The 18,669-nt window shown below is 42.5% G+C and overlaps 1 protein-coding gene across 1 annotated transcript in view; it reads right to left on the bottom strand.

Annotated features, from left to right (window-relative positions):
- LOC308218077 (macrophage mannose receptor 1-like) overlaps window positions 1-11,019 on the bottom strand; it is a gene marked incomplete at both ends in the record, with an annotated part of 29,489 nt that extends 18,470 nt beyond the window's left edge. Inside the window, 11 exons of the mRNA XM_080611683.1 lie at window positions 404-556; window positions 1,329-1,444; window positions 2,170-2,283; window positions 3,137-3,291; window positions 3,463-3,645; window positions 5,014-5,157; window positions 5,697-5,813; window positions 6,129-6,293; window positions 7,680-7,853; window positions 8,873-9,271; window positions 10,959-11,019. Of these exons, the coding sequence (XP_080467809.1) occupies window positions 404-556; window positions 1,329-1,444; window positions 2,170-2,283; window positions 3,137-3,291; window positions 3,463-3,645; window positions 5,014-5,157; window positions 5,697-5,813; window positions 6,129-6,293; window positions 7,680-7,853; window positions 8,873-9,271; window positions 10,959-11,019 (1,781 nt within the window). The remainder of the gene's footprint in view (window positions 1-403; window positions 557-1,328; window positions 1,445-2,169; window positions 2,284-3,136; window positions 3,292-3,462; window positions 3,646-5,013; window positions 5,158-5,696; window positions 5,814-6,128; window positions 6,294-7,679; window positions 7,854-8,872; window positions 9,272-10,958) is intronic.
- Window positions 11,020-18,669: the final 7,650 nt, after the last annotated feature.

Below are 18,669 nucleotides of genomic sequence, written 5' to 3'. Positions count from 1 at the left end.
TCAAAGCATGTGTTATTTACTTAAGTGTAACCTGTCCCCAGCGTGTTTGGATGTCAATTGCTCACAGTTGCTCACATGCATTTCAATTAAATCATAAAAAGAAATTTTATCATTTTTACATTTTAAATACATTACATATTTTATTCTTTTTACATTTTACTATGGATCATTTATCAATACTATCAAACAACAAAGAGCGAATTATATCAATAGAGACATGTGGTCCCAGGTAGTCTACTGGAAGGAGTTACCATGACCCCAGATTTAATCCCTGTAGCACAAGCGGAAAGCTGCACTGCTGTTTCTGCCACTTTATGCCAGAAGAGTTGCTAAACTGCTATTTAGCTTTCAAGCACTCATTGCTTGGATCCCCAAAGTGGAAAGTTGGTGGCCCCCATGGCACGTACCGGGCATTCCTGCGTTCCAGTGTGTGAAGGTGACCACATCCCCACTAGCCCACTTGAACGTTCCCTGCTCCTCTGTGTCTGAGAAACCAATCCAGAAATACTTTGCTGGATTTAATCCAATTACAGAAGTCAGAAAAGCTTGTTCATACCTGTGAAGAATAAATACCAATCGGATGTGTCACATTTTATCATGATTTGTTCATTTCTCCAAACAGTTCATTGTAGCAAATCTGATAAAGTTATGGTGACTTGTTAATACGTGGGGAAAGTTCAGTATGGATTGAAGATGTTCTAATCGTCGTATAATCATATTTTTTTTTATTTTATTTATATTTAATTATCATGTAAATTAATTTTTATTTTCTATTTTGGTAATGTGAATCATGTTTAGAATTTAGAGTGGTTCTATTTTTATTTTATAATGCACAATGAACATAAGCCAAACAGTACTAGTATTAATGTACATATAATATTATTCATTCTGTATAAATAAGTGCTACAGTGTTTTACTGAGCTTTATGATAACATCTAGATGTTTAAATTATTCTAGAAAAGGGTGTGTCTCTGGATCTTCCTATTGCAAAGAAAAGGCTGAAAAGCTCATATTCAGAAGAAATAAATAGTTGCATGCTTATTCATTTTTAGTTCAATAAGTTTTAAACAATCTGGCAATCTGGGGTTGTTGATTAAAAAAAACAGAGTCAACAACAGCTTAGGCGTGTAATAGCAATGGCTTGAATGCTTATATTGATGACATAAAAGACCCTGGTGTATTTTGTAACACTTCTTCAGTGCCAACATAAATTTCCCAGCAAAGGAGTGGTACCACACCAGACACTGAACAACAGCAAAGAAAAGATTTCTGTTTGGTCCTTGCAGCCTGGTTGTACCTATGAAAGGACAAGAATTATGCTTCCATACCTGTCTCTCACGGTAACCAGGTAGCCTTTGTTTTCTTCACATATTTGTTTTGCTTCTGAAAATGTTGCTGGCAACTGACCCACGGAGTAACAGTAGAAGCCGTGCTTCATCCAGCCCTGCCAGTGTCAACAGCAGAGATGCACAAGAGCGGATGTCAGATGGCACACCACAGTACACTTCCAAAAGCCACATTAATACCACATCTCAGGTCAAAATTAACCTCAGAAGCCATGAGAAGAAACAGAGGATAATCAAACATAGCTTTTGTCACCACAACTTTATGTCTTGCCCCTTGATAAAGGACACACAAGGGGTCTTTGTGAGCAGTGAGCCATGGTTATGACTTGGAGCTGGCAAAAGCACTCACAGTCGCTTTGCAGCTCCTTGTGTAAAGCCAGCTCTGCCTTCTTGTTGTGCAAGTGTAGCTGTTGCTGAAGGCTACAAACAATCTGCAACAAAAGTCAGCTCATGTATTCCTGCCCCCTGTGGTGGATTGGTTGAACCAAAGAATGCAGCATGCAACCCAAGACCAGTGGGCTATAACATGAAAAAATACTGACATGATCTACAGAGAGAGGCCTTTATGGATGAAGTGACCACTTCTGCTCTAGGAGAGAGCTGAGGGGAGTGCTCATGTAAGGGAATGGAAAAAAAAAATCAATCTATGTTTTTAGTAAATTAAGACAAATTTTCCCCATTAGTCTAAGAAGTATCAGTACAAAAGAAATCAGCAGTTTTCTAGGGCTCCACCAAGAACAGTCGAAATAATTGACTTCATGATACCATCATGGGAGTGAAAGTAAGAAGCAACAACCTTTCACTGCTTTTCTTTTACACTTACTTTCTGGCAACCTGGGTAAGTAACCTCATCTTCTCCTGCTTGTTCTGCCAAAGGTTTTCTTTTACAGACATAGCCGAGTTTCTTTTCACAAGCACTGTCAGCCCAGGATCCATCCTGAGCATGGTAAGAAGAAAAGAAAAAGAGAATTGAAATCTAGAGAAATCTAGATCCAACAAGAATAATCACCATCCTCAAAATGAACCCCTCTCTCTTTGAATGGCTGAGGCCATTTCAGCTCTCTTCCTTGCCTTGCTCTCCAAAACTCCAAAACAAGGAACACAATAAAGACAGCAAGGGCCAGGTTTTCTCAGAGGTGTGAGAATGAGGGTTACATGCATTAAAGATTCAGTGACTGATGTGAACAGGAAGGAAACATGCTGTTCCACTCTGTTCTCACCATCATACTATTTGTTATGTTCATATAACCAGATGACAATAGAAAGGAAATACTGACTCAAGTAAGCATAAAATACATAAAATGCATTGTTTGAGTCTTTTTCCATAATATCATGTCATTTTATGCTGAATATAAAGCAAGATAAATTTTTTTTGTACCTAATTTTTTGTGCCTCCAGTAATATGAGACTCCAAAGTAGCCCTAATAAACCTATATTTTAAGTGTCTTAGGGGAAACAAGGAAGTCCTTGCTCCAAGAACCATACTATGCAGCTATGATCAGCCATGTTGAATATGGATGACGAGTTACTTCACCCAGTTTCAGATGGGAGATTTATTGTAGAGCAGACTGAGTCTCAAAGCAGTGCACTGCTTCTGGTGCTTCACCAGACACCTCCCCCATCTGGTCTTTAGTCTCTTTCCATCCTAAAATATCCTGAATTAAATCAAGTTCATAAAAAGCTTCCAAACCCCTGTCCTTTTTACCTTTTTTCCAATTTTTTTGTCATGTTTTCCTTTGAGAGGGCACAAAGGACAGAAGAGAGCATGAAAATGGGAGAGGGATTTTTACCTCTCCCTTCATAACGATGCAGTCTGCCTCATTCAGTGTGTGGGTTGGCTCTCCGTGATGCCATTTGGTATAAGTCACAGGTGTCCCATCACTCCATTCAAAATACATTTGAACCCTGAGGTCATTTAGACCAATCCACAGCTCATCTTCTGGCTCTGGGAACACAAAGGTAATTGTAAGTATGGGCAGGTCTTACAATGGAACAATCACATGTCATGCCCACTTTTGACCAAGGATATTTAAAAACACCCAACAAACACCTAAGATCATGGTTACAATGATCAAATGAATAATAGTAACAGTGTAATTCCAGATAAAATACTTACTGTACCCAAGCTGAGACACTGTAAAACTGTACTCCTCAATATTATGAATACTCGCCAGCTCTCCGTCTTCTTTTCTACAGGAAGACTGGGCTTCTTTCCATATTTTGGGTGTTCTGTAAATTCTATAGCAATGGCCTGCATAGGCCGCCCAGTCTCTGGGGCACTTAAAAGGCTTTAAGTCACCTAAAAAGATTATTTCAAACAATTAATGAGAAGTCCTGTTAAGTGTTTTCTTTTAATCCAAAAAAAAAAAAATTGTACTAACTTGAATTTGAAATACTGGAGCACATACTGGCATAGGAGAGAAGCAAAAGTCTGAGAATCACAAAGAATACAAAACAGATTTTTCCACCACAATTGTGCTGGAAGCTAGTGAAAAACACTTTTCCAGGATTAAATAAATGCTAAGTAATTTGGCATGCAAACTTTCAGGACACAACTCCCTGTTAAATCCCCCTCTGTGTGGCTCTGGGTACAACCATGTTTTACTGAAGAGGGTGCCTTTTCCTACATAGGGTATTTATCTTATTGAATTTGGGAGATTTTGTATATTACTTTCTGGAAATACCAGGTGCTCAGGAGACAGTTGGAGCTCCTGCACAGCCCAAGCCATATATCAGAGACCCCAGACATGTTTATGCTATACTAGACATGTCAGAAATCCCAGCTGCACAGAAATGCCACATGCTTCATTCAGAGGCTATTTCTTGGTGTGAAATTAGAGTGGCCAGCCATGTTCCATAGCTTTGAAGGTTCACATGATCTGCACCTACATAGTAAACTGAAGAGTGCAGCATGTGCACCCAATGTTGGCATGTGATCACCTACATTGTTCAGTGCTCCCTGGACACAGTTTTGACTTGCATGAACTTGCATTGCCCTGAACAACATCCACGCATGGTTTGGAGGTTATCATGGGTCAGAAACCATTCCCAGTGAGCTCTCTGGATGCAGCTAGAATGTACAGGACACCAGCTATGATGTGGCATTCATACCCAGAGCCAGAGAATAATCTTATATTTCAGCATACATGTAGTTGAATTACTGTAGAGTTAGTTACAGGCTGGGAATTCCCAGGTGAAGCGATTGCACACCTTTCTTCACACAGATAAGACCTAGTCTGCCTCAGGTGGAGAGGGAACTCAACTGGGAAAAGGTGCCAGCCCCATATTCTGAATATTTCCTTTCAGAATAGAAAAAAAAAATGGGTCAGAGAGAGCAGAGGGAGTGTGAACTCTGGCTCACATCTTTCAGCAGGACACATCATTACTGTATTTTTCAGAGTACAGGATATTCACTAGTATCTTGTGGTCTGGACAACATGACTAAACATATAACACTGCCTTCTTTAGTTCCCTTGGAACCTTTCAAAATGATGAACAATATCTAGATATCATCTTCAAAATAAGAAAATTAAAGTCTTCTCAGTGTTTGACCCAGGTCAACAAGTGTAATCCTTTTGTTTTGACAATATATTGTCACTGCATATATGACATCTTCCCAGTATTTCTCACTGACTGCAAAAATAGCCTTGTTTTTCGATAAACATACCTGAGGCAACAGTGGAGGAATCCAAGGAGGAGTTTCTCTGTTGGCAGATATATCCCAGTTTCCGCTCACACACCTGGTTTTCCCATTTGCCGTTCCTACCTTGGAAGGTCCCACATATTTTTCCAGATTCCCCAGTGGGATTTCCTTTAGGAAAGAGGCACAGAATCCCTCTGTTAACACTGAAAATTTTCTCCTTATCACAGGAGGGAACACACAAGTCTTTTGCAGTTGCAAAGCCACTACTGAATTATTCCTTAGAGTGATAATTTACTAGAGAGGCGACAAAGGAACAACAATGGGACGGCTGAGAGGGTTAGCATTTCAAACATAAGACTGGCCACTCTTCTCCCATGCACTGTTCAAGAAGAAATTCAGTGTATTTGAAGCATGGCAGCACACAGAAAGAGCTTTATAAAAGTTCATCGAAGACACAATTACTTATGGAGTGATAGTATAGCAAGCAACTCAGCATCTTTTACAGTGGAACAGGGGACATGAAATGTGTTTTTTAGTTCCACAGGAGTGCTCAACCTTTGGATTTCCTTGTAGTCACAGCAACTATTATGAAAATACATAATATGGCAACATGTGAGATGGTGACTTAGATCTTAAGAAAATAATATGAGGAAGAGAAGAGAATTTTGACCCAGACGCTGATCATCTTTCCAGGAAAGTGCACTTACCTGGAGCCCAGTTTAGGTATCTGAAAGGACTGCCCCCTGTCCATTGCCAGCCACTGTCAAGTGCACTGGAAAGACCAGTCCAGAGCTTTGCATTGACACTCAGGTCACTAGTAAGCCCTAAATGGCCAAAAGAAACAAACAGTAAAGCTATTAAATGCCACTGATTTATTAAGTTATTCACTAAAACTTGAAATAAAATCTTAAAGCATGGAAAACCAAAACATGCCATTGTAGATATCTTTTTTCTTTAATATATGTTACATTTTTCCACTATTTTAATCCATTTTTTTTGTGAGAAAGGGACAAGCTTTTTTAAGGCCTATTTTCACAAGGTAAACATAAGTATCCACGTTAAGGCTCTTGGAGATGATCTACATTTTAAACATATGCATTAACTTGCTTGTTTGATGATGTTCTGTTTTTTTACTTTACCTAATAAATACATTTCTTCACGAACGTCTGTGATACTTAATAATTCTGCATTCTGCTGCTGACAGCTTTTTCTTGCTTGGTACCATGTCAAAAGAGACTCTGAGTTTATCTGATAGTGAGTTCCTGTCACAGGATTTGTTTTCCAAAGGTTGTTGTGGATGGTGTCTGTAAAACATGATAACAGCTGTTTGACAAAGATAATCATACTTGCTAACTTAGAAAATAAAATCTTCTTTGCAGACTAAAACTACATAGCTTTATGATTTGCTAATCTTTTACATATAGTTTGCACCACTTACATATACTTTGCCTGTTCAATATTAATAATACATTAATCACATAACGAATTCTTCCTCCTTACAAACCTAATTTTTCTTCATTAACACTGTTCTTTTTTATGTATATAACTCATCTATTTATCTCACTGTTCAGTCCACATTAACCCACTCACTGACATATTCTACCTGTACACATGCATTTCTTTACTCCCCATGCAGAAAATCTCCAAACCCATTTCTGACCTTAGGACCCCTCTTATGCTCTTCAAAACTTCCCAACATGACAGAAATTATCATTTCCAATCAGATGTAAAGTGAGAGTGAGGGCTAAGGAACTTGTGCTGGGAGTTGGATGAGGCCTTGGGTGGCATGGTTGAGTGTGAGGTGTCCCTGCCCATGGCAGGGGGTTGGAACTATCACAGTATCACAGTATGTTAGAGATTGGAAGGGACCTCAAAAGATCATCTAGTCCAATCCCCCTGCCAGAGCAGGAACACCTAGATAAGGTTACACAGGAACGTGTCCAGGCGGGTTTTGAATGCCTCCAGAGAAGGAGACTCCACAACCTCCCTGGGCAGCCTGTTCCAGATCAACTAGATGATCTTAAGGTCCTTTCCAACCCTAACTATTCTATGATTCTAAGATTCTATATTGGAAAGCTCTGTTGGATTATTTGTAGGCATAAAGAGTACTGGAGCACTGGAAGCAGGTAAAGGCCATGCCCATATCCTGCACCCTTCCGTTCACTTCAGCCCTCCAGTTTTCCATCCTACAATACACCACTGTCTCCTGCTTCCCTGTATCCCACCTTCCCCATCCGTTGCACTTCTTTCTGCCTTTCATTTGCTCTTTCTTCTCCCTAGTCCTAGCACTTTCTTTTCCTTTTTCCATCAGTCCCGGTCACCACCCTCAGAATATTCCCTATATGTACCAGTCTCAGAAACACTGTGAGACTACTCGTCATCTCTGCTGGAGAAACAGTGAGAGTGAAGAGCAGATATCTCATTTTGTTATTGCATAACTCACCAGTGAACGAGGCTAGTAGAATCTAGCTCACTGCCCAATGCTAATCATAGAATCATGGAATAGTTAAGGTTGGAAAGGACCTTAAGATCATCAAGTTCCAACCCCACTGCCGTGGCCAGGGACACCTGACACAGACACAGGTCACCCAAGGCTCTGTTCATATTCCACATCCCAAGGAGATTTTGACCGTGAGAGTGGATGAAAACTTTGCTTAATGACTTTCCTGAAATCTTTATAAATAAATTACCTTTTAGTGGACAGTTTCCAAACAAATGGTCTTTATCAAAGTCTGAAGAAGTTGCACACCAGAGAGAGCCTGCATCGTCACTCCGGGGGATGCACTCAGTGTACCATTTACCATGGAGCTTAAAAGGGAATACGCAAGGTGCACCAAAGGCATTTCCCCCCAGTGTATAGATATCTACAGAGACAACAATAGATCAATAGTAGTCAGTTGGTGTCAGACATTCAGCACAGTGTCTGCTCATAGGCAGCTCTCCATGGACATTGCTGAGTAGTACAAGAGTATTATACAAGCTTATGAGTAATTCATCACCACAAAGCCTTCCCATGCTGCTGTGCCAATTAGGTGGGATTATGGAAAGATACTCAGAATTAAGACTCTCAAACAACTCTTAATTTGCCCTCAGACCAATTTCTATCTAACTTTTTTTTTTCATTGCTATCTGGACTACAGTGTCAGAGGTGCTCTAGGCTCAGCTTCTCCCACTGCATATATACTTCTGTCCTTGGATGATATTTGGGTTCTTTTGTTTTGGTTTTTTTTCCCCTGTATGGTTGAAGAGGCTTGAAAAGAGATATTTTTATTATTCTTCATGAAAGGAAGCTATATCTTAAATTTGCAAGAGTTCTTTCTGGTGAGGAACCCTCCCATCTCTATGCAGTGTAATTTCCTGCTACCTAACAAAATCATGACAAACTTCATTCCAGTTGGAACCGTTGTAGGGCACAGCCAAATTTTCAACCCTTGTTATTTAACTTCACACTCTATCAGCGTCACAGCAGAAAAGAGGTTGAACACTCGGGCCTGGAGTCACACTATAAACACTCCCAGAGGGACAATAATGCACGAAAAGGAAATCCAAGTAATAGAAAAAATCAATATTTAAGTATAAGACAAATCAATCAGACATATTTTGAAATAGTCATAGGTTTTCTCCTGCTTTTGCTGTACAAATAGATTCCCCATTCTCCATTATGATTATATTATAGGCCTTCATCATTTTATTCTATCACTTGGAAGAATTGCACTTTCCAAATTATGCAGAAATAAATACAGTCGTATTTGCCTGCTTTTCTACAACCTATTTGTAGTTAGCCCTGCTGCTGGTGTCACTGTAAGACAAGCAGGAGATGGAATACTTTGTAAATAGGGGCAGTCAAGTTAACTAGAAATAGAGATTAATGTTCAGTACTCACCCTCATAGCGCTGAGAGCACATGCTGTCTGCAGTTGCATAGATTTTCCACATACTCCCTTTGTCTAATCCTTTGGACAACCTAACTTTCTTCCCTTTCCCTTTGCCATAGTTGAAAAATAAATCCTTGCCGTAGGTTGCAAGCATCTCATTTTTACACTCCCACCACTGGAGCTCATTCGTCCTGTTGCAAAATTCCAATGTGATAGCAGCCTCTTCATCCTTGGAGAGCACTCCCAGGCACAGCTTGAGCCCCACACTCAGCAGCTGCTTGGCAGAGATCCACCTGAACTGCTGAAACTCGTTGTGCTCATCACAAGTAGTAGTTATGACCGAGCTAGAGTTTTGAGCTTGGGCACAGAGCTTGCTATCTTCATTATAGAATGAAAATATCCCACTATCTATAAAATAAAATGAGAAAGCAAACATCTGAAGAAAGATTTTGTAGATGAGCTACTTGCTATTTGACAGTCTGCTACAACAAAAGAATTAATATATAAAGTCCACAGAGAAAGAAATCAAGGAGGTTAATCAATCAGTATGAAGGATATTCATCAATATCTTCTTAAGACGCAAGCAATGCAGAAGCTGAAAATACATTTCTTTCAATAGGAATCACTCTTCTTCACATTCCTCCTTAAAGCATGCTGTTCTCAAAACACCATTCAAAAATGGCTTTTTATTAGATTTAATGAGTTCTTCCACCACCCCACAGCACATTAAACAGGCTTTAATTCTGCAAGTAAAAGGCCTTTTTTTTTAGAGCTATTAAAAATCATTTACATGCTCAAAATTCACCCCAGAATATTTGGTCCAGAATGACTTTGTGGTTTTCAGCTCATCAAGCAAGGGGTGTATTTTTCAGTTTTGGTTAATTATTTTTGAAATTTTTGGCAACTGTACAAAAAGTTGTTTCTTCACAAAGTTCAACTCGCGAGTTTCTCAGGAGGGAAGCTACAACTTGCAGCATCATCAGTTCAGTTCTGAGCACAGTTAAGCTAAGTAAGTAACCCAAGTGCCATTAATAGCTACATTTGTAAATAGAAATGCGAGACAATGCACAGCAGCATTTTGTTTCTTAAGAGCAGCTTCAAAAAAGGGACATAACTTCAGCCTGTTCTGAACCCTGATCATTTTTGCAGCTTATTTTAGCAACATCTAAGTGATAGCATCATCCAACTCTCTCCACTATGCCATTGAGCTTTACTGACACTCAAGGTTTCTTGCCAGGGATGGAACAGTTACATGGGCCTTCATAACCCACCCCCCCATATGCCCAAGTTGCCAGGGAGTAGTTGAACAGCCTTGGTGGTGTTTGTCTGAGAGGCTGCAGATCTGAACAAGGCAGATGGCATTTGCCCTGGCACAGCTGTCTTGCTGCAGTGGTTCATGACAAGGTTAGCAGAGAATGGGTTACAGCCAGCTTGGTCTCACCCAAAAATATGCAAAGAAATTCTCCTGTAGTAGACTAGATCACTGTTGGCAAGCCCCTGCTGCCATTCAAGCGATAGCACTGGACTCCCCCATTTCTCTAGCTGGGAGCTTCCTGTGGGAATGAGCTGCAGACACACAATCATTTGTTTTCCTCTCAGCAGTAGGAGTATCTGAAATTTAACATCCTGAAACTTCTAAGGTTCATCCTAAAGCCATCAGCTTGGAAAAATTGGATTCCAATATACAACAATCTATGCTATTGTCTATATGAACTAAGAAACTCAAAGCACACATCAGCCAGTGTTTCTGTGCATGCTGAGTGGATGCTCCCCTATACCTCTGAGCTCTTCTAACCCCCAGTGGAGTAATTCCAGATCAGCTTTTGTCTGCATTCAGCTGGCTAATTTTCAGGGATCAGTACTGTCTAGACTATGCCCACATCTCTTGGCCTATTTCTTTCATTTCAGCACTTCCTTGAAAGCTGGTTTAAGGAACCAGAATGCCAATATAGATACCGCCAAATTTAAGAGTTGAATAAAATTGTTTCAAATTACATGCTATAACTAGATCTAAACTCACTGTTCACCGAGCAGGGACATCAGGAAAGCATGAGAAAAAACTTGCAAACCTTCATATTCAGCAGAGGACACTTACCAGACATTTGAAGAGCTGTACTAAAGGAAAAGAGAAATGTCAGGAGCAGGTAGACAGCCATGGCCAAATGTTTGACTCCCTTCTCCCCTTCAAATCAAACTGATGCTAAGACCAACTCTGTGCCTTGCAAGAAAACCCTCCTGCAGTGAATCACCCTTTCTTGTTTTTAAGACCCAACAGATGCAGGGAAGTTCTGAGCTGCAAATAAGGAAATAAGGAACTGTATCATGTCACATGAGTAATTTTGAAATAATACATTAATGAATAAACTTAGCTTTCTAAGCTAGTTTCTCTATTATATAAAATTTTTGTCTTCCATGAAAATACGAGATCTAAGAGAAAACATTTTAGTGAGGATTTCTGGAGACATACCTTACAATTCAGGATCATTATTTTTACAAAAAGGTGACATGAATGTCTCTTCACCAGAAATAAAGGAAAAAGGAAAAAAGAAAAGGAAGGTTTGTCTGTAGCAATAAATGATGGAAAAAGCCACAGTGCAATGCAGTACTGTGAAAAATTGGCTGTGACACCATGCAAATCAAGTACCTGTGGCTTGGCATCAGAGAGAACCAGAATTTCCCATGTCTGCTGGTCCACAGAAAAGAGAAAAACTGTAGAAAATAGGGCCTGTGTTCTTCAGGAGGCACCTCTCCCTTCTTTTGCTCCATTCCTGACTATTTGCAGGAGCATTGAACCCAAACTGACAGCAACAACTGAAGAAACTCCAAAAAGAAACCACACAATTCTAGGAAGAAGAGAACCTGTACCTGGAAAATAGTGGATTTTCAACTATTACTAGAGAGGAATATGGAATGCTGCCACCTTTTTCACCCCACTGGTCTGTGAAAGTTTGCACCCTTAAAGTGCACACCCTCCAGGCATTCTGACAGAATTTGGATAGTTACTTCAAAAAAGCTCTCTTCTTCATGATAGGTAAAAGAATTAGACAAATATAGCAGGCAGGGAAGGGAAAAGGCACTCCTGTGGAACGTTTGCATCCCTTTCTGCTTGTGGCCTTCAAAAAATTTCTGTTCCTGTATCTTTAGGAGAGGCTAGTTTGGAGTAACTTCCCCAATATTGAATTTGCAGCAAGTAATTTATAGACAGTCTTTCCCTGAGAACTGCTGCTGTTCCAGGCAATGAAAGCCCTGGACACCTACATGAAGTTGTGGGATCCTGCTTCTATTGTTCTGGCTGAGATGCAGATGACCCTGAAAAGGTAAACAAGGAATTAGAGCAGAACAAGAATTATAACAGTGAGAAAATAGCAGGACCTGAGGACCAGCAGGTACAGCTAGACCAAAAATGTGGAAAGAATGTGAGCCTGAAAAGGGCACTGACACCTGAACGAAGTGAGAGAAGAGAGAAAGGTGCCTCCACAAAGCAGCAGATGGCCAATTATTCAGTAAATTATGACACATATGCGAAGATGGCTGCACCGAGTCTGAAGTAAAGCATTTTGGTACTCCGCAGCATGGCAATGCTTAGCTCTGCAACCTCAACTTTTCACCTGTCCTTGCTTCCTTGTTCAGGAGCTCCAGACGTGCAGATGGAAAAAGTATTCTTATATATTATTTAGGCAGGAGAAATGTAATGTCTTGTGGTTCCGCTGTACACAACACCTCAGCATCTCCAAAGCTACCTTGAAGTAACAAGTGGAATTACAACAGGGAAAAGGAAACTATTTCTGTTCTGAAGAAAGATCAGTGTTTGGTGAGGGACTGTGAGTGACAATCTGCTGAGACAGGCTAAAAAACAGCAAAGCATACTAAGGTCAGCTTCACCTCGGTGTTTGTATGCTTGCCTGAGCAGACCCCATCACAGCCCAAAGAGTGGGAAAGAAAATCAGAAAATTGCAAAGATGCACTCCAGCATCTCCACTTGGCAAAGCACAGCCTGACATTTTAGAAGTGGCAAGGAAGAAAGGCTGCCGGATTTTGTGTTGAGTCAGCATTGTTCCTTCAGCAATCTCTGCTCCCAGGCAGGAAGTTACACTCACAGCGTGCAGATTCACCACCTTTCCTCTGAAGCTTGAGCTCTTCTAGAGAAAAGGGGAAATGAAAGTTAAACACAAGGGTACCCAGAAACGTACAAATGTGCAAAGATGCAAACCTTTACGCACTATCAAATATTCCCATCAAGCCATTCCTCGGCTGCCCACGGAAATGCATGGGTGAGTTCATCCAGGTTCAACCAGATGCTTCTCTAGAGAAGTCAAACATATAAGAGCAAGTAGTAATAGGACATGGCTCTAAACTGAAAGAGGGTAGATTAAGATTAGATATTAGGAAGAAATTCTTTACTGTCTAAACTGCCAAGAAAGCTTGGCAGAATCAGAGGATTATGGATACGAAATATTAGTGAACAGTTAAAAATTATCTTTGCTTTTCTATCCATCATGTATGTTTCATCTTATTTCTCAAGAAATCATTTACTTTGTTCTTGCAGCAAGAATATTTCAAAAAAGCAAGATCCCAGTTCCTCTGTGAATATATATTTATGTAACATGCAGCCTGACACCTCTTCTAAATAGCAGCATCTGCTCAGGAGACAAAGCAAGAGGCCACAAGAGCAAGAAGATGGTTCTACAGCAGCTGACCTATTCCTCAGGAACAGCAGTAGTAGAAAATGGCTGAAAGAATTGGTGATCAGAATACATTAAATAACAAATTACGTTTCATCCATATGAATATGAATCATTTCCAACAAGACACACTGTTCTTTTTCAGTCAAATAGAGCAACAGGAATGATTTCCCCAGCCCAGTCTTCAAAACATTCTTGATGTACTCATTCACTTGTCAGTAACATTGCAGCTTAGCAGGAAGAAAAGAGAACATAATGTCAGATCACCAAATGGTGTTTGGTAAAACAATCATACAAGAACTCAGTCCAGGAAAGTTGTAAATAACATGAGAGCACAGAAAGAGAATACCATTTCGGAAAGTACTCTCTCAATTTTTCTTGCAATTACATGATCAGTTTTGTCACAAGCATGACCAAAGGATGATGATATAAAAACCTGGGACTGGACCCTGCATTCAGACAGTCTAATAAATGAGTTGCCATCACTGACAAAACAAAACAAAAAAACCTAAAAAATCCTGTATAATTACAAGTTCTTAGGTAAAAGCCTTTGATTTAATCTTATATTAAAATTAGGTATTATTTAAAGTGTTCAAGCTTGTTCATTTCTCTGCCTTCAATCAGTCCTCATCTTCAGCTCACTACATGGAACTGTAAGGATTTCTTGTGCTCTAAGTGCCATTGCTGCCATGTTTGCTCATTTCAATGGGAATTGAAATTCCATTGTATTGCATCCCCCCAAAAGGGGATGAACCCCCTGCCCTCTCAGACAGAGGGGGATGGCCCGAGACAGCCCCTGCCCTGTAGCTGTCGCGCAGAGTTAAGGGACCAAAAAGACGATGAGGGCTGGAAGCGAGTTCCAGTTCGGAGTCGTGGGCAACCTTCCTCCCTTCCTGCCCTGCTTCCCCAGGTGCCCCTCAGTAATAGGTTTGAGGCCCTGGATCTTGATGGAGAGGTAAGTGAGGATGTGGTGCAAGGCCAGACTACAAGGTCACATAGGAAAAGGCGGTCGACTTCGCACCTCAAGACTGCCTCTGACAAGAAAGAAAGAAAGGTCATTGTTGTAGGCGATTCCCTTCTGAGAGGAACAGAGGGCCCGATATGCAGAGTTGACCCTCATCATAGGGAAGTGTGTAGTCTGCCTGGAGCCCGGATCAGGGATATCACCAGGGCGCTCCCCAGCCTGGTGCACCCGACAGACTACTACCCGCTGCTGGTCTTCCAGACAGGTGGGGGGGAAGCTGCTTCCCGCAGTCTGAGGGGGATGAAGAAAGACTACAGGGCCTTGGGGCGGATGGTGAAAGAGTCTGGGGCTCAAGTGATCTTCTCCTCACTTCTTCCATCTTCCTGTGTTGATGTGGGACTGAATGGGAAAATTCAGTCCGTAAACAATTGGCTACAAGACTGGTGCTTTAGGCAGGGCTTTGGGTTCTTTGATAACGGCTGGTTTTATAAGGCTTCAGTTCGGATGATGGCACGTGGGAAAGGTTTAACTCACAGAGGCAAAAGGATGCTGGGGCATGAATTAGCAGGGCTCATTTGGAGAGCTTTAAACTAGATTCGAAGGGGGATGGGGTTGTAACTGGGCTTGCCCAGTGGGGCAGCACTCTAGAATTGATGAAGACTGGGAGGCCTCCTATAATCCTAGGGTGAAATTGGTGAGCTCAGCTCCCTCCTTGAAATGCCTGTACACCAATGCGTGCAGCATGGGAAATAAGCAGGAGGAGTTGGAGACCTGTGTTAAGTCAGGAGATTATGATCTGGTGGCAATTACAGAGACGTGGTGGGACAGCTCACATGACTGGAATATACTCATGGAGGGCTATGTCTTTTCAGGAAAGACAGGCCAGCCAGGCGGGGTGGTGGGGTTGCTCTTTATGTGCGAGAGCAGCTACAATGTACTGAGTTCTGCCCAGGGACAGGGGACGAGCGAGTTGAGAGTCTGTGGGTGAGAATTAAGGGGCAGGCTGGCAGGGGCGATACTGTTGTGGGTGTCTGTTACAGGCCACCAGATCAGGGTGAGGAAGTTGACGAGGCCTTCTACAGGCAGCTGAGAGCGGCCTCACAGTCACAGGACGTGGTTGTCTTGGGGGATTTTAACTTCCCTGATGCTTGCTGGAAGGACTACTCAGCAACCCAGCCACAGTCCAGGAGGTTCCTCCAGTGTATGGATGATAACTTCCTCATGCAAATGGTGGATGAGCCAACCAGGAGAGGAGCGCTGCTGGATCTCATCCTCACTAACAAGGAGGGTCTGGTCGAAGCAGTAAAGGTTGAGGGCTGCCTTGGTTGCAGCGACCACGAGATGGTGGAATTCAGGATCTTGTGTGGTAGGACCAGTGGAATAGCAAGTAGAATTGCAACCCTGGACTTCAGCAGGGCAAACTTTGGCCTTTTCAAGCAATTGCTAGGGGAAATCCCATGGGCAAGGCTGCTTGAAGGTAAAGGGGCCCAAGATAGTTGGTTGGCATTCAAGAATTGCTTATTCCGACCTCAAGATCAGAGCATCCTGACGCGTAGGAAGTCAAGGAAGAGGGCCAGGAGACCTGCGTGGCTAAATAAGGAACTGCTGGGTATGCTCAAGTGGAAGAGGAGAGTTTATAGGTCATGGAAGGAGGGGCTGGCCACTCGGGAGGAGTATAAGGCTGCTGCTGGAGGATGTAGGAAGGCAGCTAGGATGGCTAAGGCCTCCTTAGAATTAAACCTGGCAAGAGGGGTCAAGGACAACAGAAAGAGCTTTTTCAAATACATGGCTGATAAAACTAACACCAGAGGCAAGGTTGGCCCACTGGTGAATGGGATGGGTGCCCTGGTGACAGAAGATACAGAGATGGCAGAGTTATTGAATGCCTTCTTTGTCTCTGTCTACTCTGCCGGAGGCAGTCCTGAAGAGCCCTGTACTCCTGTGACTTCAGATGAAGTCGGGTCACTGGAGCAGTTTGCCTTAGTCGACGAGGAATGGGTTAGGGACCAGTTGAGCAATCTGGACATCCATAAATCCATGGGTCCAGATGGGATGCACCCGCGGGTGCTGAGGGAACTGGCGGAAGTCATTGCTAGACCACTCTCCATCATCTTTACCAAGTCTTGGGAAACGGAAGAGGTGCCTGAGGACTGGAGGAAAGCAAATGTCACTCCAGTCTTCAAAAAGGGCAAGAAGGAGGACCCAGGTAACTATAGGCCGGTCAGTCTCACCTCCATCCCTGGGAAAGTGATGGAATACCTTATCCTTGATGCCATCTTAAGGCATGTCAAGGATAAGAGGGTTATGAGGGGCAGTCAACATGGCTTTACCAAGGGGAAGTCATGCTTGACCAACCTCAGCCTTTTATGAGGAAATAACACGGTGGATGGATGATGGCAGAGCAGTGGACGTGGTCTACCTTGACTTCAGCAAAGCATTTCACAGTATCATAGTATCACAGTATGTTAGAGATTGGAAGGGACCTCAAAAGATCATCTAGTCCAATCCTCCTGCCAGAGCAGGAACACCTAGATAAGGTTACACAGGAATGTGTCCAGGCGGGTTTTGGATGTCTCCAGAGAAGGAGACTCCACAACCTCCCTGGGCAGCCTGTTCCAATGTTCTGTCACCCTCACTGAGAAGAAGTTTCTTCTCAAGTTTAAGTGGAACCTCTTGTGTTCCAGTTTATACCCATTACCCCTTGTCTTATCATTGTTTGCCAAACACAGTCTCCCACAGCATCCTCATAGCTAAACTGAGAAAGTGTGGCCTGGATGATCAGGTAGTGAGGTGGACTGCGAACTGGCTGAAGGACAGAAGCCAGAGAGTTGTAGTCTATGGGGCGGAGTCCAGTTGGAGGCCTGTATCTAGTGGAGTGCCTCAAGGGTCAGTACTGGGACCAGTATTATTTAATATATTCATCAATGATTTAGATGAGGGAATTGAGTGTACTGTCAGCAAGTTTGCTGATGACACTAAGCTGGGAGGAGTGGCTGACACGCCAGAAGGCTGTGCTGCCATCCAGCGAGACCTGGACAGGCTGGAGAGTTGGGCAGGGAGAAACTTGATGAAATATAACAAGGGAAAGTGTAGAGTCCTGCATCTGGGCAGGAACAACCCCAGGTTCCAGTATAGGTTGGGGAACGACCTGTTAGAGAGTAGTGTAGGGGAGAGGGACCTGGGGCTCCTAGTGGACGGCAGGATGACCATGAGCCAACACTGTGCCCTTGTGGCCAGGAAGGCCAATGGCATCCTGGGGTGTATTAGAAGGGGGTGGTCAGTAGGTCGAGAGAGGTCCTCCTTCCCCTCTACTCTGCCCTGGTGAGACTGCACCTGGAATATTGTGTCTGGTTCTGGGCCCCTCAGTTCAAGAAGGACAGGGACCTGCTGGAGAGAGTCCAACGCAGGGCAACTAAAATGATTAAGGGAGTGGAGCATCTCCCTTATGAGGAAAGGCTGAGGGAGCTGGGTCTCTATAGTTTGGAGAAGAGGAAACTGAGAGGTGACCTTATTAGTGTATATAAATATATAAAGGGGGAGTGTCACGAGGATGGAGCCAGGCTCTTCTCAGTGGCAAACAATGATAGGACAAGGGGTAATGGGTACAAACTGGAACACAAGAGGTTCCACTTAAACTTGAGAAGAAACTTCTTCTCAGTGAGGGTGACAGAACACTGGAACAGGCTGCCCAGGGAGGTTGTGGAGTCTCCTTCTCTGGAGACATTCAAGGCCCGCCTGGACACATTCCTGTGTAACCTTATCTAGGTGTTCTTGCTCCGGCAGGGGGATTGGACTAGATGATCTTTTGAGGTCCCTTACAAACTCTAGCATATTGTGATACTGTGATAGGGGCACAGTCAACCATGCGGCTTAACTTTTCTCCTTTTCTGAAAATCTTTCAAGTCTTACTCACTCACACTCTTTCTATAATAAGCAGGCCAAGCAGATCAGAGCAGACCTTCTGATTTGGTACCTCATCTGTTTTTTCCATACTCATTCGTACAGGATAGCAGAACAGACATGGGATTTCATAGAAGCAGCTACCCCTACTGCCAGCTAGTAACTAGAACCACATTTTAATTCTCTTCAACTCAAGGATGATGTTGGATTTCAGGCAGTATAACTGGGTGAATAAGTTCAGAACTATCCAGGCTCCAGTA

The sequence above is a fragment of the Psittacula echo genome (genome assembly GCF_963264785.1).
Source record: "Psittacula echo genome assembly, chromosome: 2".
NCBI classification, from domain to species: Eukaryota; Metazoa; Chordata; class Aves; order Psittaciformes; family Psittacidae; genus Psittacula; species Psittacula echo.
This window is presented reverse-complemented; position numbering and strand designations above follow the sequence as displayed.